General features: G+C 36.0%; 1 protein-coding gene across 1 annotated transcript; it reads left to right on the forward strand.

Moving 5' to 3' along the window:
• The first annotated feature begins 296 nt into the window (after nucleotides 1-296).
• LOC128092765 (hyaluronidase Tab y 2.0101-like) lies at nucleotides 297-922 on the forward strand. The gene is made up of 2 exons (XM_052707335.1): nucleotides 297-552; nucleotides 616-922. Exons 1-2 carry the CDS (start codon nucleotides 491-493, stop codon nucleotides 725-727), a joined length of 174 nt encoding a protein of 57 aa, XP_052563295.1. The 5' UTR covers nucleotides 297-490; the 3' UTR covers nucleotides 728-922.
• The last annotated feature ends 23,262 nt before the right edge of the window (nucleotides 923-24,184 follow it).

Here is a 24,184-nt window from a genome sequence, read left to right on the forward strand (position 1 = left end):
CCTTAAGTGGTCGCCTTCCTGGACATTACTCAATTTGTGTGGGCAAGGAAAAGATGTTAATTATGGTAACTTTTAATTAAACACGGTCACAAGGACACGATGATTGGCCGGCGCGGTTCCAGTTTTTTAGCCAGTTAAGTTCTTTGTGGTGCCGTCGCTCCAAGCGGCGAAGGTGAAAATTACACGGAAAATGAGTTCATTTTTGTGTGCCCTCAATTCGAGCCAGCGGAAAAGTTTCGAGGGCAAATGATAAGGTTATGGTTTTTTTTCAGGCGTTTTTGTAGCGTTGAAACGATAGCAATCTCAATTTTGCGATAAAGACTTGACGAGAAAGTGTTTCCGCAGCGAGGGGGGATTTTATTTCCACTCAATGAAATTGTAACAGAAATTATGAGCGGGCTCCAAATTTAACTTTGACCCGGAAGCTAATCTCGTAATTTATCTCGCTCTTTTTCGTCCTCAGGCCGACTGGATAAATGCCTTCAACGCGATGAAACAGCTCGGCTCCGACGGAGTCATCCTCTGGGGAAGCTCCTATGATCTCGACACGGAGTAAGGACTCTGCTTGTGTTATGCAGTACTTCAACGAACTAATTTTGAAATTCTTAATTTTAGGGAAGAATGCAAAGACTTCAAATCTTACATGGACAATACGCTGGGACCGATCCTGCTATCGCTGCAAACAAGATACTTTGTAGAGGTTTTAAAGGATGATGCGACGAATTGAGAGATTCATTCACCCAGCCCATCCAAAATGACAGTATTCCACAAGTGTGCATCATTGTTTTGTGATGATGCAATAGCCGCAAAGCACACAGACCAAACACCAAATTTTTAAGTTTTAATTGTCAACCTAGGAACGCAAGTAGTTTGTAATAAAATAAATATATTTATTAGAAGCAAATGATCTAGAAAAAAAGAACATTTCTACTGCAGTTTTTTTGTCCGATCGTTAACAAAGAAAATACTTTGACCTTCACCAAAACCCTCACAAAATAAATCACAGCCACACAATTTGATCCCAATTACCCTGGCTCCCACCCTCAAGGGGATTCCAAAACCGAGGAGAGCTAAATTTTTCCACTGATTTATGGACAAGCACTCAAATTGAAATGCTGTGTTGTAAAAATTTCCCCCTCGGGTGAGGGTGGTGCGGATGGAAAAACAAAACCATCATCATCGAGGATGATGACGTTGTTGTCGTCGTTTTTCTCCGATACAGACTCACGAAATAAGAGTTGCCCTAGCTGAGAAAATTGATCCGGCGGCTGCCGCGAGACATATTACGCATTCCAACAGCATCGGATTCGTGCAATAAAAGCTTGGTACTTGGTCCCAGCTCTTACTTGAGGCTTTGTTTGCTCGAATTTGAAAGGCATAAGCATGTGATTTGCTTTCATTTTGTAGGTTTGGATGGTACTTCAAGCGAGGACGTTTTAGAAATGTTGTTATCGGTCCATGCCCTGACTCCAAGAAAGCATTATCATCAGAAAAAAGTGACAGTTTTTATTTCAATAATATTTTGTAGTGAAAGCTTTGGAAATATCACTAATATTTTTTTTAGAAATGTATAATCGATGCTGCTGCCAGGTTCGGTAGTGTAGTGGTAAGCGTGGTTGCCTTTCACATTAGTTGGCCTGGGTTCAATTCTAGGCTGCTTCAACTTGACGACTGATACAAATATTGGTCAAAATGTGACCTCAAACTCAATTAAAGAGACTTTTGTATTGGGCAATCTCTACGAAATGGGTCTTTTTCAAATTTCAAATTTGGCCAGAATTTCCATATGTCCATAGAATCAATTTGGTATCAACAGTTTGCCGATATAATTTTCCATACCAATTTGGCAGCTGTCCGAGGGACCATCCATAAACCACGTGGACACTTTTTTGAAATCTCAGACCCCCCTCCACCCTTGTAGACAATTTTCATACAAAACAAATCTTTTTTGTATGGAGCGTTGACAATCGCTGAACCCCCCCCCCCCCTAAGGTGTCCACGTAGTTTATGGATGGTCCTCAACCAGAAATAGTATTGGAAAATTAAAACAATCTGTAACTAGGGGAATTATACCCATTTTAATCACTCTAAGCCGATCGACCAATTCTCATCACTTTTGCTGTTTTCCGTTATTAAAACAACATTTTTAGATGTATCAACAGTGGAGAGTTGTTTGCTCACTATTATTTGAGCTATTTGTTACTTTGGAACAGTCAAAAACACTTTATGAAAGCTGTAATTCATGATCAAAGTGCTGATAGGCCGATAATAGAAATAGGCTGAGAAAGGGTATGGTTCCCCTATTGAAAGAATCTTTTGATCGATTTGATTTCTTCGGCTAAGTGTTGGGAATGGATGAAGATTTATATAAGGAAAACAAAATTCTACGGACTGCACTTTGCACTTTTTGTCACCAAAAAATTATTTCCAAAAAACACTTTTTTCATAGTTTTTTGTATATGTTTTAGGTGACATGAAATCCAAACATTTCAGAAGTATCTAAAAATCTTTAACCACCTATATTTTTTAGAAAAATAAGTTATTTTTCAAAACAATCTGAAAAGGACAAAAAAAATTGACTGCATTTTTTATATAAATTTGCAATAAAAAATTACTTAAATGAGATTATGAAAAAGTACACCAATTTCAAATTATAGCCAGATAAGATTTCAATTAATTTTTGAAATATTTTCCAACTGGTAAGATTTTTCTCAAGATTATTATTTTTTAAACAGTAGGATTTTTTTTTATTAGTAGGCCTCACAAGATTAATGCACCATTTTGAAAAAAAAAAAGTTTTTCAATAGTTAAAAATTCTTCGTTTGAATTCCAGGGTGACTTTGATAGTCATAGTTTGTCTTGTTAAAATCAGATTTAAGGTGTTCAAACTTTATGTTACCATCGTTAGGGTTACTAATACAGACATACCTCGGTTTTGCACTGCCCTGGTTTTGATTCATTCAGCTGCCTCGGTTAAGCACGGTCCAGTGCTTAACTGAAGCACAGAGCTTATGGGATTTTGGCGATATGGGAGACATTGGCGTTAATCGTATGAAAAATCATGCAAACATCAAAAAATTATAGTGTTTTGGAATCTGGATAATGTCAGCTATCCATTGCAATTATGATTTCATGAAAATTTTCACAAAAATACGTATTTTTTCTGTATTTCAAAAAATTTCAAAGTGCAATGTTTCTCGAAAAAATACTCAAAAATATTTTTATTGCAATATGGATATCAAATGATTGGATTTTTTTCATACATTTCGAATGAAAAATCATTATTTTAAATACACTCAAAATTTTCAACAAAACAAAGTACTTTCGAAAAAAACTACTAACAATTTCAGTTTTTACAATATATGGGTATCAAATGATCGGGATTTTTTCAAACATTTCGAATGTAATAACAACATATTTTGAAAACACTCAAAATTTTCACAAAATTACTTACAAATGTATGAAAAATCCCGATCGTTCGATACCCACATAATGTAAAAACGGAAATTTCGAGTATTTTTTCAAATATACGTAGTTTTGTGAAAATTTTGAGTATTTCAATTTTTTTAATAACTTTCGAAATGTATGAAAAAATCCCGATCGTTCGATACCCACATATTGTAAAAACTGAAATTTTGAGTATTTTATGGAAAATACGTAGTTTCGTGAAAATTTTGAGTATTTTCAAAAATGTTGTTATTACATCCGAAATGTATTAAAAAATCCCGATCGTTTGATACCCATATTGTAAAAACTGAAATTTTGAGAATTTTTTTCTAAAATACGAAGTTTTGTGAAAATTTTGAGTGTTTTAAATAAAAATTGATTAAACATTCGAAATGTATAGGACACATTCTCCGGCAATGTACACCTTAGGATGAAATTTTGAAAAGCGTGTATGAGCTATTTGGAAATTTTTCCTCGATTCTAGACTACTTGAAGCTTCAAAAATCATGGTTTTCATTAATTGAACTTTTGAATATCATTATGAACAAGTTGGTTAAGTTATGCAACAATTCGTGATAAAATCAGGGTTTTAAAACATTTTTCTAAAAACTCCTGGTTTTCAGCGAAATAAATCCAAAAATTATTCTTTTGATTGCATTTTGTAGGTTTTTAGATGTACTAAACGGAAATGTCATGGATTTACAGTTTATCTTAAGTTAAGTATTTTTTCAAACTAGTGTAAGTTTACCATTTTATTGCGTTGCAACGTCGCGAAAAAGGGACAGTTGTTTATGTCAACAGAAAACTAAACATTCAATCATTTTGATATTTTGGATGCTCTTTGTACTTGGAAAGAGCTTTCAAATGCAACCTAGAGCGACTAAATTGGTTGTCTAGATACAAAGTTAAAACAGGTTTAAGTTTGCGTTGCAACGTCACGAAATTTTAAATCATATTGGTCACATGGCAAAAAAGGTGTATGCGTAGTTGATTGTTGGAGATGAAAGGATAATAAATATTATATATGTTTTATATAATGTTTTCGAGCCTATTTACAGAAAAATTGTACATGGGTCATTCACAAATTCCGTCACTTAGGTTTGTAGCAGCTCGAAAAAAAAGTAGGTATTTTATAAAACTTGTTGAGTAAATCAAAATAGACCGATGTTCACAATGGGGAAAAATTCTAAAACTTTCAAAAAAATAATCACTTGGTTACTGGATGGCCCCTTTATGATAAACTGATTTATGTGAGGGTTCATTCTAATACAACGCAACGAATTTTTTTATCGCACACCCTTAGTAGGCCAAATTACGGTGAAATTCACCAAACAATAATAATCACGTGATAGGATTGTTTTTTTACAAACATTTGTCACTTTGTTGTTGGACGAACCCTTACCTAAATAAGTTGTTTGCAACGTTTAGTTGTTCACAATTAAAAATGTTATGTTGCGCAGGTAAACAGTTTTATTATTTCCTCAAATTAAATTTAAAAAGCACAAAAGTCAACAAAATAAGTTACGTTGTTTGCAGATCACCCCTTAGGGGCCATCAACAAACGATATGGGCACTTTAGTTATAAATTTCTGCCCTCATGAAAACTTGAAGCTCCATACCTCCTTTCTAAAACTTCCACGTGTTTTGTAAATTTCCCAAAACGATTAAAATATGAAGGGAGCGTTCTTGCATTACGTAACAAAACATTTATATTTTTAGACCCCCTCCACCCCCTGGTAATACATTTCCGATACATTTTTTTGTATAAATCCTCGAACCCCGCCCTCCTCCCCCTTGATATTACGGCGTTACGTAATGCATGGACGCCTCATTACATGGAGAGACAAGGGGAGAGTGGAGGGGGTCTGTCCTTCGTGATAATAGAATAATACAAATATTTTTTTTTTACTTTGAAAATGCTTGGAAAACTTCGTATACTGTGAAAGCGGTATAGGGGGAGGGGGGGGGGGGGGTTTAACATGGGCGGGCCAATCAATTCACATGTCCTTGTACTGTCTATTAATGTCTTATAATTAAATCATAACCTACAGTTGCTCAAACTAACAAAAACTATGATTTATTTTGAAACTAAAATTTCGTGACGTTGCAATGCAACGAAAAACCCTGTTTTCAAAAACAGTGCGTTGCAACGTCACGAAATGTAAATGGTCTTTGCAAATCGAGGTTTGATTTTTTCGAAAAACTAATGATTGCATTCGATTTGTTGGCCAATTTTACACTAAAAATGGAAGAAGAACTCCAAATTTGCCATTTAACAGAGCAGAGTTAATGGCGAAACATGAATTGGGTCAGGATTTAGAAAAAGTCACGCGTTGCAACGTCACGCTACATATTCCCCTCTCAAAAATAGAATATTCGCTTAAAATAATGTTTCAACATTGTGTCTTATAGGAAATTTAATGTACTTTCCGAATCTGTAATAACATATGTACCTTTTCAATGTATTTTGTTAGTTACAGCCGAAATACTGAAAAAAGAAAAGTCAAAGCGTTGCAACGTCACGGCGGAATGTGTCATAGAAATAAAACAGATCATTAGATACCCATATTGCCAAAACAATATATTTTTGGTTTCCTAAGAGAAAAAAAATTGCATTTTAAAAATACAGGAAAAATACATATTTTTGTGAAAATTTTCATGAAAGTATAATTTTAATGACATCATCCCAATTTCAAAACACTATAATATTTTTATGTATTATTATAGCCAATGTCTCCCATATAGCCAAAATCCCATAAGCGCTGTGCCTCGGTTATGTACGCCTCGTTTTTGCATCCCCCATATGTGGTGCTAAACCGAGGCATGTCTGTATAGTTTTCAAGGAAAAAATCATTTTTTTATTTAGTTAACTAAGTTTATAAGCTTTTTAACAAAAAACATAATTTTTTTAGAGTAAAATTGATAAAACCAGTTTTGTTTATAAAATTATTGATTAATATAGCATTTTTAACTTAATTCAAAGCACGAATCAAAAGTTTTCAACATTTTAATGAAATTTGTTCATTAAAAAATGGCTATAGTCTACACATCTTTTGAATTATGATTCAAAAACACATAATATTTATTATTAACAAACTCATCTTACATTCTCTTAGTGGACCATTGTCCAAAGAATCCGAAAATGCATTCCATTTTCCGATTCATAATTATGTTCGTTGAGAAATTCGTGACACTTCAAAAAGATTAAAATAATGCTATTTATCAACCTTTTCTATTTGAAGTTAACTAACTTTTTAAACTTTTCAAAATTTTATGAAAAGTTCTTCTTGATGTACTTTGAACACTTCCCTACCACGGTCAGTATGATTCCATACCGTTCCTTCCGTACGTATTTAATTTGTACTCACCCCGGTTATCAAAGTCACCCCGGACGGTATATTTTTTTGACACCTCAAAGATAAAAAAAATCGGTATCGGTATTTTAGAATCAATCACATTGTAGAAAACAGTTTTTTGAACAAGTTCCATACAAAAGTATCAGTTTTGGTTTAATATAAGCAGAGATATGCCCAATTTCCTGAAATAAATAGTGCCTTTCTTCAAAATTTCTTAATTTAATTACCTTTCACATGATGGGCACTGCCTGGAAAATTTGGTTCGAATTTTTTTTATTGGAGGTCAAATATTGGTCAAATATAGTTGGTTAAAGTCCCCAAGGCATGTTCATAAGAAATTTGAGTGATATCAACATGAATGCACCGATTTTCTGTGACTTTTTTGAACAAATATCTCATACAATCGAAAAATAATATTCAAAAAAAAAGTTGCACTGGACCCCCCGACGAAATATTTCGGTATACCCCGCAAAATGTCGGGAAAGAGCCCTTCTTTCACGGTGCCAAATATCAGACATACCGAATTTTTTATCATTAGTTTGTTCTAAAAAACACACCGTGCCCGTTTTATGGTAACTTTAAAAAAAAGTTGGAGTTTTTCAATTTAAAAAAACAAACCCGTCATCAGGGGTGACATTGAGTCTGGGGGTAAGATTGAGTCATACAAAAATTATGAAATTCGTATGACCCAATCTCACCCCCCAGACCCAATGTCACCCCTAATGACGATAGTTCCCATTTTTGACCATTCTGAAATAGAATATTTTCGAAAAGCATAAAACATTCCCTTCATTATTATTATTTGAACTTTGTTGATACGACCAGTTGCTGAAATTTGAACATGCAAAGATTGACAGAAACAGGAAAGATATGATTTTATCAGTGTTGGTCCGATTTTCAATGTTAAGAAAATACAATTATGTGAAATTTTCTGCTCAATTCAAGACTTGCTCTTAAAAATGATCTTAAAAAGGAAAAATATTCTTCACAAGAATATTAAGTGTTTGGGCAGCCGAGGGCTCAGTGCAAAAAGCTCAAGATCATCCACTCCCCAGCTACTGAGCAAGAGAGAGAGCGCTCGCGAGAAAAGCTCCGAAATCCGATTGTCGGCATAAAAGCTCATACAAACTCGTCACTCGGTGGATTCCGCTGAGAAGCACTCGAGGAGTGTAATAACATTTTTGTTTTGCCTCCCCTCGAGGGCTCCATAGCAGAAAACAAGCGATTTTTTCGAGGGATTTTCCATCTCCAGTATGGAGTGGCTTGTCGTATAATGTCACGAGGAATGCTTTCTAGGCAGCGTGAGAGCAGGGGGGATGGTAATAAATCTGTAATTTCAGGAGGCTAAGTACACTCTTGAAAACCAAATAGAATAATGTTACACTGTTGGAAGGGGAAATTTACATTGTTGAGTACCCACCTACACATTGTTTGCTGATAGTACTTGTGTTTGTAAACAGTTTTACCCATTCAACCGAAACGGGATAGCTCATTTAGATCTATGTCATAAAATAAATCATAAAATTACAATGTACAGCAGAGCATTGTTGACAAATAAGATGTGCTTGTGATAGATTTATGCCTTTTTTTTTCAAACAGTTGTGCAAGAACAATGGAAATCGTGTTTATTAACATTATTTTTTTCGAATTATGACAATAAAATTTATTAATAATAAAAAAAAAATTAACTAAATTTTATCAAACAGCAATAAATGCACAGTTTGGCTTGAAGTTTATTCGAACGTAAGTTAAATATCCAATAAGAAGCTCAACAGCGATTTCCCATTCTTCCCTTGTTGCACAATTGATTTATGTCAATCCTCTGAGCTCAAACCAAACCGATTTACCAGCTCCGGTCTCCGGCGCCGGTGCCATTTGTCCACCGGAATTGTCTGTGACGTTTTACGGAACCCACCCCCATCAAATACCGAAAGCTCCTCAGCACAAACCCTTAGTGAAAATGCATGTTCCAAGTTGGTGATCTGATTTTTCATCATTATTCATTCGGTTCCAGCAGCAGAACCCAGTGCCACTTGCTTCCAGTGTCGGCAGCAATTCCAATTCATGCCCGTAGAGCCGTAATCGGAACGGACAAGCAAAATGCCAACCTGCACTCACTGGCTTCGAGCTGACTGCGAGAAAGAATGGGCAAGTGGTTTGTCTAGAATGCATAAACAACGAAATGGAAGCCAGTCCATGAGGGTACTGTTTAGCACACGTGGTCGTCGTGTGCAATCTTCTAGAGCAGGAATTGAAGAATGCATGTGTGGCTGGGCTTACACCCGTATGGTTGGACGAACTCTTGGCTGATCAAAGTGTTTAATTATGTTTTTTCGTTTAATCTAACTTTAACTTTGAAACAAAAATACAAAAATACAAAAATACATAAATACATAAATACAAAAATACAAAAAAAAATACAAAAATACAAAAATACAAAAATACAAAAATACAAAAATACAAAACTACAAAAATACAAAAATACAAAAATACAAATTTACAAAAATACAAAAATACAAAAAAAATCAATTTTCTACCCTAACCGATCCGTAACTGGTGAATTTTTACTTGCCATAATTTTCCACCTTTTTTCAGCACTTGCAAGATTATTTCAAATTTTGACCCTGGCTACGTATTGAGTTTTCGCGAAAACCCTGGATCTTCGCCGGTTTCTGGAACCGCAAAAAAAATTTAAGCGATGAAAATTTGTATGGTGAACATTACCTCTTTTTCGATGTAATTTTACGACATTTCATGTGTAATGCGTGAAAATATACATAATAAAAGTGTAAATTCACACATTTTAAGAGATAATATTTCATTTTTTTTCTGGCACAGAACCTGTCCCGCCCGTGTGGATCAATCGGACCGCGCACTGGACTCACAATCCAGAGGTCGCCTGTTCGAATCCCGCGGCGGGCGCTCTAAAATTCTTTGTGTAAATATGGGTATTCGGCGCCGTCGCTCCGTGCCATACTTTCATACACTTAGGAGCCCAGGGCGGCGAAGTCCTTGTAGATAAAAAGGAAGACACTAGTGGTTGGTACTAGCAATGGTGGCCGACAGCTATAAAGTCAACTTCGTTTTACCTGTCAACATTCCCTTATGTTATATACCATAATTTTTTACTGTGTAAATTCTATTGTAGATTGGTTATAAAAAAAACTATTTGGAGTTAAAACACTTAATTTATGATGATTTAACAAAAAATACTAATAAATGAATGAGCCAGATATGTGTGACACTGTGAGGCATGAGTTAATGATCAATATGTACACAGCAAAAAAAAAAGTAGTAATCCAGCTGCTTGTAAAAGGCCTGGGTGTAAAATACATTTTGCATTATTTTATTTATGAAATTCTATGTAATATTACACCCTGAAATATGTTGCCATGCTCATAAATGCGTCTTTTTTGACGAAGGTGATGTGCATGCTTTTGCATGCGATTTTACCATCGGATTTTTTGCTTTGTAATGCTTAAAACCGGGTTGTTCAGTCAATAGTTCTGTTGAATATATTTTGTACTTTAATCCAGGGTGACTATGTTTCTTACAATTGTCTAATTAGGAGTGTGCAAATTGAATTGCTTAGTTCAAATGGACTATAAGTAAGGATGCTTTTTATGCTAAAAATCCACTCGAAAAATATTTTTCCATTAAATCTTGCAGGGACTTGTACTTAAAATCCATATAAATTTAAAAAAATAGCTCTTTTTCAGTTACACTTAAAACTTGTATTAAACTAATTTGATTTGTTCTTGGTGAAATGTTGTTCAAAGAATTCAATTTCTCCTTGTTCAGCAAAAGTTTTAAATTTCCAAACAAAAAAGCAGTAACAGCTTTCAAGTAAAAAAAAAACACATTTTGCATGAGAGCAATTCTCTGAGATTTCGGTCATTCGATTTTTTCTGTATTTTTTAATCCGACTGAAACTTTTTTGGTGCCTTCGGTATGCCCAAAGAAGACATTTTGCATCATTAGTTTGTCCATATAATTTTCCATACAAATTTGGCAGCTGTCCATACAAAAATGATATGTGAAAATTCAAAAATCCGTATCTTTTGAAGGAATTTTTTGATCGATTTGGTGTCTTCGGCAAAGTTGTAGGTATGGATATGGACTACACTGAAAAAAAAATGATACACGGTAAAAAAAATTTGGTGATTTATTATTTAACTTTTCGTCACTAAAACTTGATTTGCAAAAAAACACTATTTTTATTTTTTTTTTATTTTTTGATATGTTTTAGAGGACATCAAATGCCAACTTTTCAGAAATTTCCAGAGTGGGCAAAAAATCTTTGACCGAGTTATGATTTTTTGAATCAATACAAGTTTTTCCAAAAAAATCGAAATATTGGTCGCAAAAATTTTTCAATTTCATTTTTTGATATAAAATTGAATTTGCAATCAAAAAGTACTGTAGTGAAATTTTGATAAAAGGCACCGTTTTCAAGTTATAGCCATTTTTAGGTAACTTTTTTCAAAATAGTCGCAGTTATTGATTTTTCAAAAATAGTGCCCATGTTTGCCCACTCTTGAAAAAAATATTTTTGAAAAGCTGAGAAAATTCTCTATATTCTGTTTTTTCGGACTTTGTTGATACGACCCTTAGTTGCTGAGATATTGCCATGCAAAGGTTTAAAAACAAGAAAATTGATGTTTTCTAAGTCTCACCCAAACAACCCACCATTTTCTAATGTTGATATCTCAGCAACTCATGTTCCGATTTACAATGTTAAAATATGAAACATTTGTGAAATTTTCCGATCTTTTCGAAAAAAATATTTTCAAAAATTTTATATCAAAACTAACATTTCAAAAAGACCAAACATTCTATATTACGCCCTTTTGATATGTTAGTCTTGATTTAAAAATTTTGAAAATATTTTTTTCGAAAAGATCGGAAAATTTTACGAATGTTTCATATTTTAACATTGTAAATCGGACCATGAGTTGCTGAGATATCGACATTTGAAAATGGTGGGTTGTTTGGGTGAGACTTAGAAAACATCAATTTTCTTGTTTTTAAACCTTTGCATGGCAATATCTCAGCATCTAAGGGTCGTATCAACAAAGTCCGAAAAAGCAGAATAGAGAGAATTTTCTCAGCTTTTCAAAAATATTTTTTTCAAGAGTGGGCAAACATGGGCACTATTTTTAAAAAAATCAATAACTGCGACTATTTTGAAAAAAAGTTACTTAAAAATGGCTATAACTTGAAAACGGTGCCTTTTATCAAAATTTCACTACAGTACTTTTTGATTGCAAATTCAATTTTATATCAAAAATGAAATTGAAAAATTTTTGCGACCAATATTTCGATTTTTTGGAAAAACTTGTATTGATTCAAAAAATCGATAAGTGCAGTGCTTCTGGGGACGCGCAGTCTTGTTTTTTCACGATAATTTTCGTCTCTTTTGTGTAGAGCGTCCAATTTCCCGTCCCGGGAAAAAAATTCCCGGGAATTCCCGGGATTTCCCGGAAAATAATATTTCCCGTTTCCCGGGAAATTTGAAAATTTCCCGGGAATTCCCGAAATACAAGCGGAAGTATACATTTTCCTAACTTTTTGGTACCAATGTTTAGAAATTATACAAAAAATAATAATTAGAAACCTGATTTATTTTATTCATTTCAATCTAATGTTCATATTGAACTCAGTTTGTTTGTAAATTTCATGTCAAGGTTTAATTGGCGCAGTCCTGTTTTTTTCGTGTTATTTTCCGTCTCTTTTGTGTCGCTGTTCGAGTGCATGGGGTGATTGGCTATTATAATTAAATAATGGCATCAGTAGTGTGGTGCCTGTATGGACGCGCAGTCCTGTTTTTTCGTGTTAGTTTCCGTCTCTTTTGTGTCGCTGTTCGAGTGCATGGGGTGATTGGCTATTATAATTAAATAATGGCATCAGTAGTGCGGTGCCTGTGTGGACGCGCAGTCCTGTTTTTTCGTGTTATTTTCCGTCTCTTTTGTGTCGCTGTTCGAGTGCATGGGGTGATTGGCTATTATAATTAAATAATGGCATCAGTAGTGCGGTGCCTGTGTGGACGCGCAGTCCTGTTTTTTCGTGTTAGTTTCCGTCTCTTTTGTGTCGCTGTTCGAGTACATGGGGTGATTGGCTATTATAATTAAATAATGGCATCAGTAGTGCGGTGCCTGTGTGGACGCGCAGTCCTGTTTTTTTTCGTGTTATTTTCCGTCTCTTTTGTGTCGCTGTTCGAGTGCATGCGGTGATTGGCTATTATAATTAAATAATGGCATCAGTAGTGTGGTGCCTGTATGGACGCGCAGTCCTGTTTTTTCGTGTTATTTTCCGTCTCTTTTGTGTCGCTGTTCGAGTGCATGGGGTGATTGGCTATTATAATTAAATAATGGCATCAGTAGAGCGGTGCCTGTGTGGACGCGCAGTCCTGTTTTTTCGTGTTATTTTCCGTCTCTTTTGTGTCGCTGTTCGAGTGCATGGGGTGATTGGCTATTATAATTAAATAATGGCATCAGTAGTGTGGTGCTTTTCGGGACGCGCAGTTCTGTTTTTTTTACCTTCTTTTTTTCATTTTTTTTCCCACTCGCGTTCGTTGGCCGATGAGTTTTTTAGTGTTGTTCTCTATTTATAGTTTTCTATAAAAACGTACCTATTTTTTTGAGACTAGCAAGTCGTATTGCTGGATTAAGCCCTTTCTATATCATTGATGATTGGAAGTCACGCCGTCGAATATTTTTTAAGGCTTATGATAGAAAATCATTTCAATAAATGAAGCCCTTCCTACATCACCGTTGATCGGAAGGCACGCCGACGGAGAATGTCTGGAGAATCGCGGTCGAATTAATACTATATTTAAATCCCTAGATAGCTATCTTTCCGCACCCGGCTGCCTAAGATTTTTAAAATTTCAACCGATAAACAAATTGCTTATGGTCGCATCACCTACCACAGTGAATCCTGACCTCATACCCATCTTACTAACCCCTCAAAACTCATGTGATACTTTGTCGGAGACGCAGTCGATTTGGCGGTCCCATCACTCAAGTATCGGACTAACATTCCCATCCACTTCCCCGTGTCTCACCTCTGGTCGTGGCCGGCGTCGGTATTGATCAGCATGATAGGGACCTTTGAAAATTGCGAAGGGGTGATGATTGGTTCCTACTTTTCATCTGTGGTCCACGGAGCAATGTTTGGGGGTCCTGGTCAATAACGAAGTAGCAGCTACGGGTAGACACCAATGCTATGCTATGCTAAATTTCATGTCAAGGTTTAATTCAGATAATATTTATTTTTGAAGCATTCACAACTAGGAATATTTTTTGCTTATATGTTGGGCAACAAAACTCACGCTATTATGGAATGAATATTAACTATTTTATTTTTGACAACCTATTTTAACGAATTTTTTTTGTTATATAATTTGGAAATACGATATATACCTCTTCCGGTCAAGATTGAAATTGAAATGAAAGACGAATTTGTTTAAAAGCATTCGAGAAATTACAGTTTGAAATTATAAATTTATTAAGCACGTGAGCTATCAAGGGCAGTGTTGGTATTATCGCGCTCTCGCGAGAAAATTTTCTCTCTCTCGAGTTCTCGCCGCGAGTCTCGAGCTGCCGAGAGAAACTCACCAATTGCCCGTGCTCTCCTCCGCTCGCGAACGGGCTTTCTCGCGAGCCAGAATTGCCCGTTCGCGAGAAGTTGAACGTGTTAGAAACGAACAAAAAACAACACAGCGATTGAAGTTACACCTCTATACCATCGCCTGGTTCGTATTTATAAGCCTGATAAACAAATTGCTAGCTTGGGGCGAACGGCTAGCACGAGGCGCTCGCGAGCGCTCGCGGCGAGAGCGAGAACGCGAACGAAAATGCGAGCGCGAGCGAGAAGAGAAAAGTACTACAAGTTCTCTCCCTCGTTCGCGAGCGAGAAATGCTTTCCTTCTTTTCGCTCGAATTCCAACAATGATCAAGGGCGTAAGAGGGTTAAATATGAAAAAAAATATCGTTTAATTTCAACCACTTCTACACTATAAAAAATATTTTACTTAAATAAAATCATACCAAAAATGAAACGATGAAAAATCGTTAAAAATTAATTTCGTATAATATGAAATTACATAATTAGAAAACTTTGAGTTGTGATTTAATGCAATAATGTTTTAAGTTAAAAAGCGCTAGAAATTAGATTTTTAAGGCAAATTCAATAATTATCTATTTATTCACAAGTTGAAAATACTTGTTCTGGTATAAGTAATTTGCCATGATAAACATTATTTCTGTATGATTTTTTTTTTCATTTCAATTTTATGGTCACTGAGACAAACTTAAAGGCAATTTTATGTTGTGGACCAAACATTTTCACTGTTCAAACACATTGATTAAAAAACTACAACTTCTCAACAAAAAATACTAATTATATTTTTTTCTATTTGGTACGATTTAAAGACAGCATAAAAAATAGAAAATTTATATATTTTCTCAAAGTTGGATTATTTTTCACAAGCAGTTAAGCCATTAATTGATCCTCACACTTATTTTGACCATTAGATTTGCTGTTCTATACAATTGTGTTGCAAAATATTGATCAGAAACAAAATCAGAATAATTTTCGTTGAATTTCAAATTTCCCGGGAATTCCCGGGATTTCCCGGGAAATTTGTTGAAAATTTCCCGTTTCCCGGGAATTTTGTAACCCCGGGAAATTGGACGCTCTACTTTTGTGTCGCTGTTTGTGTGCATGGGGTGATTGGTCATAATAATTGAATAATGCCTTCATAAGTGCAGTGCTTCTGGGGACGCGCAGTCTTGTTTTTTCGCGATAATTTTCGTCTCTTTTGTGGCGCTGTTTGTGTGCATGGGGTGATTGGTCATAATAATTGAATAATGCCTTCATAAGTGCAGTGCTTCTGGGGACGCGCAGTCTTGTTTTTTCACGATAATTTTCGTCTCTTTTGTGTCGCTGTTTGTGTGCATGGGGTGATTGGTCATTATAATTGAATAATGCCTTCATAAGTGCAGTGCTTCTGGGGACGCGCAGTCTTGTTTTTTCACGATAATTTTCGTCTCTTTTGTGTCGCTGTTTGTGTGCATGGGGTGATTGGTCATAATAATTGAATAATGTCGTCTCTTTTGTGACGCTGTTTGATTGGTCATAATAATTGAATAATGCCTTCATAAGTGCAGTGCTTCTGGGGACGCGCAGTCTTGTTTTTTCACGATAATTTTCGTCTCTTTTGTGTCGCTGTTTGTGTGCATGGGGTGATTGGTCATTATAATTGAATAATGCCTTCATAAGTGCAGTGCTTCTGGGGACGCGCAGTCTTGTTTTTTCACGATAATTTTCGTCTCTTTTGTGTCGCTGTTTGTGTGCATGGGGTGATTGGTCATAATAATTGAATAATGCCTTCATAAGTGCAGTGCTTCTGGGGACGCGCAGTCTTGTTTTTTCGCGATGATTTTCGTCTCTTTTGTGTCGCTGTTTCTGTGCATGGGGTGATTGGTCATAATAATTGAATAATGCCTTCATAAGTGCAGTGCTTCTGGGGACGCGCAGTCTTGTTTTTTCACGATAATTTTCGTCTCTTTTGTGTCGCTGTTTGTGTGCATGGGGTGATTGGTCATAATAATTGAATAATGCCTTCATAAGTGCAGTGCTTCTGGGGACGCGCAGTCTTGTTTTTTCGCGATAATTTTCGTCTCTTTTGTGTCGCTGTTTGTGTGCATGGGGTGATTGGTCATAATAATTGAATAATGCCTTCATAAGTGCAGTGCTTCTGGGGACGCGCAGTCTTGTTTTTACACGATAATTTTCGTCTCTTTTGTGTCGCTGTTTGTGTGCATGGGGTGATTGGTCATAATAATTGAATAATGCCTTCATAAGTGCAGTGCTTCTGGGGACGCGCAGTCTTGTTTTTTCACGATAATTTTCGTCTCTTTTGTGTCGCTGTTTGTGTGCATGGGGTGATTGGTCATTATAATTGAATAATGCCTTCATAAGTGCAGTGCTTCTGGGGACGCGCAGTCTTGTTTTTTCACGATAATTTTCGTCTCTTTTGTGTCGCTGTTTGTGTGCATGGGGTGATTGTTGTTGTTGTTGTTAGTTGATTTATTTCCGGCAGTTTTAACCTTTCGGTCATTCGCTGCCCATGGGGTGATTGGTCATAATAATTGAATAATGCCGTCTCTTTTGTGGCGCTGTTTGATTGGTCATAATAATTGAATAATGCCTTCATAAGTGCAGTGCTTCTGGGGACGCGCAGTCTTGTTTTTTCACGATAATTTTCGTCTCTTTTGTGTCGCTGTTTGTGTGCATGGGGTGATTGGTCATAATAATTGAATAATGCCTTCATAAGTGCAGTGCTTCTGGGGACGCGCAGTCTTGTTTTTTCACGATAATTTTCGTCTCTTTTGTGTCGCTGTTTGTGTGCATGGGGTGATTGGTCATTATAATTGAATAATGCCTTCATAAGTGCAGTGCTTCTGGGGACGCGCAGTCTTGTTTTTTCACGATAATTTTCGTCTCTTTTGTGTCGCTGTTTGTGTGCATGGGGTGATTGGTCATAATAATTGAATAATGCCGTCTCTTTTGTGGCGCTGTTTGATTGGTCATAATAATTGAATAATGCCTTCATAAGTGCAGTGCTTCTGGGGACGCGCAGTCTTGTTTTTTCACGATAATTTTCGTCTCTTTTGTGTCGCTGTTTGTGTGCATGGGGTGATTGGTCATAATAATTGAATAATGCCGTCTCTTTTGTGGCGCTGTTTGATTGGTCATAATAATTGAATAATGCCTTCATAAGTGCAGTGCTTCTGGGGACGCGCAGTCTTGTTTTTTCACGATAATTTTCGTCTCTTTTGTGTCGCTGTTTGTGTGCATGGGGTGATTGGTCATTATAATTGAATAATGCCTTCATAAGTGCAGTGCTTCTGGGGACGCGCAGTCTTGTTTTTTCACGATAATTTTCGTCTCTTTTGTGTCGCTGTTTGTGTGCATGGGGTGATTGGTCATAATAATTGAATAATGCCGTCTCTTTTGTGGCGCTGTTTGATTGGTCATAATAATTGAATAATGCCTTCATAAGTGCAGTGCTTCTGGGGACGCGCAGTCTTGTTTTTTCACGATAATTTTCGTCTCTTTTGTGTCGCTGTTTGTGTGCATGGGGTGATTGGTCATAATAATTGAATAATGCCGTCTCTTTTGTGGCGCTGTTTGATTGGTCATAATAATTGAATAATGCCTTCATAAGTGCAGTGCTTCTGGGGACGCGCAGTCTTGTTTTTTCACGATAATTTTCGTCTCTTTTGTGTCGCTGTTTGTGTGCATGGGGTGATTGGTCATTATAATTGAATAATGCCTTCATAAGTGCAGTGCTTCTGGGGACGCGCAGTCTTGTTTTTTTCGCGATAATTTTCGTCTCTTTTGTGTCGCTGTTTGTGTGCATGGGGTGATTGGTCATAATAATTGAATAATGTCTTCAAGTGCAGTGCTTCTTGGGACGCACAGTCCGGATTTTTCGCGATAATTTTCGTCGTAAATGATCGTTAAAATTTATTCCAACTTTCAGTTTTAGTAATTACTCATCAAACTATCGATTATATGAAGAGTAAAGCGTCATTTATTTACTATTTTTGAAATTTGCTCGCGTTATCTCAATTGTAAAAACAGTAAAATTATACTGACAAGCCCAGCCCATAGCACTAATGCTCGGCTGGCACGCGTTCGATAAAAATAAACCATTTTAAATAATCAATTATCTATCTTTCCGCAGCCGGCTGCCTAAGATTTAAAAATTTCAACCGATAAACAAAATGCTCATGGTCACATCACTGCCACTCTACTAACCCCCTCAAAACTCATGTGATACTTTGTCGGAGAAGCAGTCGATTGGGCGGTCTCTATCACTCAAGTATCGGACTAACATTCCCATCCACTTCCCCGTGACCCTACCACTGGTCGTGGCCGGCGCCGGTATTGATCAGCATGATAGGGGCCTTTGAGAAGTTGCGAAGCGAGGAAAGATAGCACCCACTTATCTTCCACGGCTCGTGGATGTAACTTCTGGAGGTCCGGGTCAATAACGGAGTAGCAACTGCGGGTGGGCACCTATGCTTATGCTTATGCTTATGCTTAAAACTTGTATTGATTCAAAAAATCATAACTCGGTCAAAGATTTTTTGCCCATTCTGGAAATTTCTGAAAAGTTGTCATTTGATGTCCTCTAAAACATATCAAAAAAAAAAAAAAATTAAAAATAGTGTTTTTTTGCAAATCAAGTTTTAGTGACGAAAAGTTAAATAAAAAATCACCATTTTTTTTTTACCGTGTATCATTTTTTTTCAGTGTAGTCCATATCCATACCTACAACTTTGCCGAAGACACCAAATCGATCAAAAAATTCCTTCAAAAGATACGGATTTTTGAATTTTCACATATCATTTTTGTATGGACAGCTGCCAAATTTGTATGGAAAATTATATGGACAAACTAATGATGCAAAATGGCTTCTTTGGGCATACCGAAGGCACCAAAAAAGTTTCAGCCGGATTAAAAAATACAAAAATTAAAATTAAAGAAAAAAGACCGATTCCGTAGAGAACTGCTCATGAATCAAAAGTATGATATTGTTTAAGAAGTATTTAATGTTCCTATCGCTGCAAGGGTTACTCGGGAAGCCCGAGTGGCGTTACAGCAAACTGGTTTTAGCTCGGCAATGTCCGTGTCTGTGTACTTAGGTTGGAACTGTATCTCTCTGGTGCTTCCGCAAATTGACTTACAAATTCTTACACTTGGTTGAGTGCATGTTCCAATGCGCACAAAAACACACACGCGCCAGAACTTATTCAGTGGCAGCGGCATGTCACTTCTGCTTAGTGATTCCTTCAAGTACAGCACTCTCCTTCGTCTCCGCATAATCATATTAATAGATAAATTTGTATGCTACTTTTTTTGCGAGTTGTGACAAAAAATAAGAGTAATTTGCTAAAACTTCAATTTAAAAATTACTTTTGAAACATTGTTTACCAAAAAATAGAAACAAATTCATTGAAGAAAATCTTAAATGAGTCAAAGCTCATCAATTGGCCATTTCCTCTGCCGATTCTCCGTAGTAAGTGATGATTCACTCCAGAAACAAGAGCTCGCTGATGGTCGTCGCGATTCCGCCAACGGTAGCGGTTGTACAAACAACGTATACAACAAGCAATTTTATGCATACACAACAGAATCATAAATGCAAAACAAGACCAGCCAGCCGCCCGAGGTTTGCATTCGTCAGAGTCCGTTCGAGGAAGAACTACATATACAGGAGGTCGTCACATTTTGCCGCCATCCAGTCATGACAGCGCCGAGGCTCGGGCACGGAAATGACAACACGTGACTGTTTTTGAGAAGGGCTTTTTTATATCGATTTGGTGTCTTCAGCAAAGTTATAGTTACTGATTAGGGATGTTCAGAAAAAAACTAATTATTTTACAGTCATTTACAAGTAAAGTAACATTCCGTGTAATCCCTCGTAACAAAGGTGACAGCATGCAGCGAGCGAAGTTCATTCATCCAAGCCCGCCTGTAAACAGCAGTTGGATGAGGCACCGGCACTGGTCATATTATTGTTGGGATGATGTTTATTACGTCGGAGGGTATGTCCACCGAAGAAGCATAAACACGAGCACGATACGGTAGCGCGCTTGTCATCGTCGTCATAATTTGCTGAATAAACGCGCCCGCTAAATGGATTAGTTATCGCGCTGCTGTGCGGGGGATGATGATGACTGGGAAGATTGGCATGCTGGCAATAGTGTGCGCTAGTGGCCACCAACCAAATCAATAGCAACGAACTGTGACGAAGGACACTTTTTGATTGTCTTTAAAGGGTTTGACCTTTTCCATTTTAAAGATTCATTCAATTTTTGATAATCTGTTAAAAAAAATGCAAAATCAGAAAAAAAAATATTTTTAATCAAAAATCTTTGGATATTTATCTGTCTAAGAAGGCAACACACTTATAAAATATCAAATCACAAACTGTAATTTTCTGCTTAATTTTAAATTGTTTTAGCATTCGCAAGTCATTGATTGCTTATGCAGGAAGTCCTACAGCTATAAAAGAAGCATAACTTAAAACTAACAAGTTACAAACTTCAACGAGACCTAATCAATGCAGAAAAGGACTGCAACGATTTTTGTCGAAATGCATCAATCAACTTATTGGACATAACATCAATAGTGACAACTTCGGCTAATTGCTAAAGTTTACTGGTGCTGAACCAGGGAGGAAGTTTCAGAATCTTATTACAGAACTTTGTTCTGAATCCTCTTGTTTTTCTTCCTGGTAAAAGCAACAGAAAGTTTAGATCTTGGTAGCATAAAGCATGCCAGGTTTGGAAAAGTGTTCATGTATAACCTAACCGTTTTTTTAACAAAGTAATTAGTTATAAACACTGAATACTGTCATTGGAGGTGACTATGAGTTAAGAAATTATAAACTATTCGTTATTCCTGCTGAACAAAACCAATTCTTGAATTGTTTTCCAAAATGTGTTTAAATTTTGGCGAAGACACTCGTGTGAAAATTGAAATTATAAGATGTACACCTCAACAGTATATTCTTAGCCAAAGTAACAGAATTTATTCTAAGAAACTGTTTTTTTTTTTAAGAAAAGTTTCCTAAATATAACCTTCAAACGGCATTAAATTTTATTTCTAAGAATTGAAAAATCTACAGAAAAAACCGTAGAAATCACTATGACGGTTTATAAGTAATTTCCAAGTTTTTTCCAATTACTTCATGATTCGAAATCTGGACACTTAATATCATAATCATTGTTGCTATAGTTTACAAAAAAAAATCATGTAATAAGTTGGAAATGTATAAACATCATCAGGATGTAGTATAAACAGTTAATTTTAAGAAAAAACATGCAAAATATGTCTTTTCTAACCATATTTCATCAAGATTTAAAATACAAGTGAGTTGTTGTGCTTCGAATCCCGGACACTGAAAGCAGCTGATTCGAAATCCAGACACTTTTGCTTCGAAGTTCGAACTCCGGACACTCGTTTTTTCGTATAAATCGCACAAGTTAGGACTGAAATTTTAGTGAATGGCATTCTTTATGTCGCAAATAGGCTGTTAACATCAAAACAATCAATATTTTGTATAACATTTTGCTCGAATTTAAGGAAATCAGAACCATAATTTTCTGCTTTGCCTTCCGGGTGCTTCGGACGCCTATGAAATATTTCGGAGAAATGTATCATTTTGTTTGGTAAAATTATATTTTTATTTTATTGAATTGTTTTGGCATTAAATTCATCAAATAACACAGATATTACTGTCGAACCTGTGAACTTAAATCCAAATAATTGATTAAACAAGATGAGCTGGCCGGGCTTCGAAGCGTGCGGGAATTCGAAGCATGACGTTATTTTTCGCGTTTTCAAATGTTGTAATATTTCTATTTAGATAAACTTTGTCGCTTCATTCTTTGTTAAAAGAATACATTTTGCATCATAAGTTTTTCCATTCAAGTCTCTGTGCAACACTGGCGATACCAGGCTCTCACAGAACGGAGAGAGGCATTCGCATGAGAATTTGTTTGATTACGGTGTTTGTGAATGACCTCTGCACAAACCTAAAACAAATTTCGATTTTTTCAAATCAATATTGAGTAAAAGTTCAATTTCCAAAACATTTTTTTATTATTATTATTATTGTTGGATATGAGTTCAGGATGGTGTAACGTCTCGATTCCGGTGTGCTCTTTTGCACTAAGCTTGCTGGGATTCTTATCTAGATAGAACACAAGCATCGAGCTGCTATCGGAACTACCTTTTTTAAAACAAAAATTATTTTCGAAAACTTTTTTTTATTTCATTACATTTGCAATCGAAAATTACTCCACTCTTTTTATTGATAATGTGCACAATTTTCAGCATTTCTAAGAAATAATTTTCGGAAAATGATCCATTTTATCCAATTCAAACATATTTCATGAAGAAAAGCCACCCTGCACAAAATCTAACGTAATAAATTTCCGCTTAGATACAGCGTATTGTTTTAAATTTAGAAAATAGAGTTTTTCTCATTGTCAAACAACTTCAACAATTTTGTTTTTCAACAATTTTAATCAATTTCTAACTAACGACAACCTGGAAACTTTTCAATAAATTTGGCAGTAGTTTGAACTTTTATAAGGCTTTTAAATGAAAATTATTTCAATTTTGCCTTCCTCACTGAGGTAAGGCTATAATCCTGCTCTAAAATTGAACTTTTTATTTATAGCTCGAAAACCCACCTTGATGTATACATATCGACTCAGAATCGAAAACTGAACAAATGTCTGTGTGTATGTGTGTGTGTATGTGTGTGTGTATGTGTGTGTGTATGTGTGTGGGTATGTGTGTGGGTATGTGTGTGTGTATGTGACCAATAATGTCACTCAGTTTTCTCAGCACTGGCTGAACCGATTTTGACCAAACCAGTCGCATTCGACTTGGTTTAGGGTCCCATACGGTGCTATTGAATTGTTTGAAGTTTCGATAAGTAGTTCAAAAGTTATGTATAAAAATGTGTTTTCGCATATTTTCGGAAGTTGAATAAATGGCAGTAAACTGAACCAAACATCATCATGTTATACATCGTTAGTTAGGTAATTGAAAGACCTTTCCAACAAGTCCAAAACATTGAAGATCTGGCAACCCTGTCTCGAGTTATAACCACTTAAGTGATATTTATGTACTTTTTTGTAGCCGGATCTCACTCAAATGTATGTAAACAATGTCCGGATCCATCATCCGACCCATCGTTGGTTAGGTAATCGAAAGACCTTTCCAACGAGTCCACAACATTGAAGATCTGGCAACCCTGTCTCGAGTTCTGACCACTTAAGTGATATTTATGTACTTTTTTTGTAGCCGGATCTCACTTAAATGTATGTAAACAATGTCCGGATCCATCATCCGACCCATCGTTGGTAAGGTAATTGAAAGACCTTTTCAACGAGTCTAAAACATTGAAGATCTGGCAACCCTGTCTCGAGTTCTGACCACTTAAGTGATATTTATGTACTTTTTTTGTAGCCGGATCTCACTTAAATGTATGTAAACAATGTCCGGATCCATCATCCGACCCATCGTTGGTTAGGTAATCGAAAGAGCTTTCCAACGAGTCTAAAACATTGAAGATCTGGCAACCCTGTCTCGAGTTCTGACCACTTAAGTGATATTTATGTACTTTTTTGTAGCCGGATCTCACTTAAATGTATGTAAACAATGTCCGGATCCATCATCCGACCCATCGTTGGTTAGGTAATCGAAAGAGCTTTCCAACGAGTCTAAAACATTGAAGATCTGGCAACCCTGTCTCGAGTTCTGACCACTTAAGTGATATTTAT

Source organism: Culex pipiens, chromosome 2 (assembly GCF_016801865.2).
Source record: "Culex pipiens pallens isolate TS chromosome 2, TS_CPP_V2, whole genome shotgun sequence".
In the NCBI taxonomy this organism is placed as follows: Eukaryota; Metazoa; Arthropoda; class Insecta; order Diptera; family Culicidae; genus Culex; species Culex pipiens.

Excerpts from the sequence above, each read along its gene's own strand:
- LOC128092765 (XM_052707335.1), top strand. The coding sequence starts at position 491 with ATGAAACAGCTCGGCTCCGACGGAGTCATCCTCTGGGGAAGCTCCTAT. Across the intron at positions 553-615 it reads TCCTATGATCTCGACACGGA|GGAAGAATGCAAAGACTTCA; the intron begins GTAAGGACTCTG and ends TCTTAATTTTAG.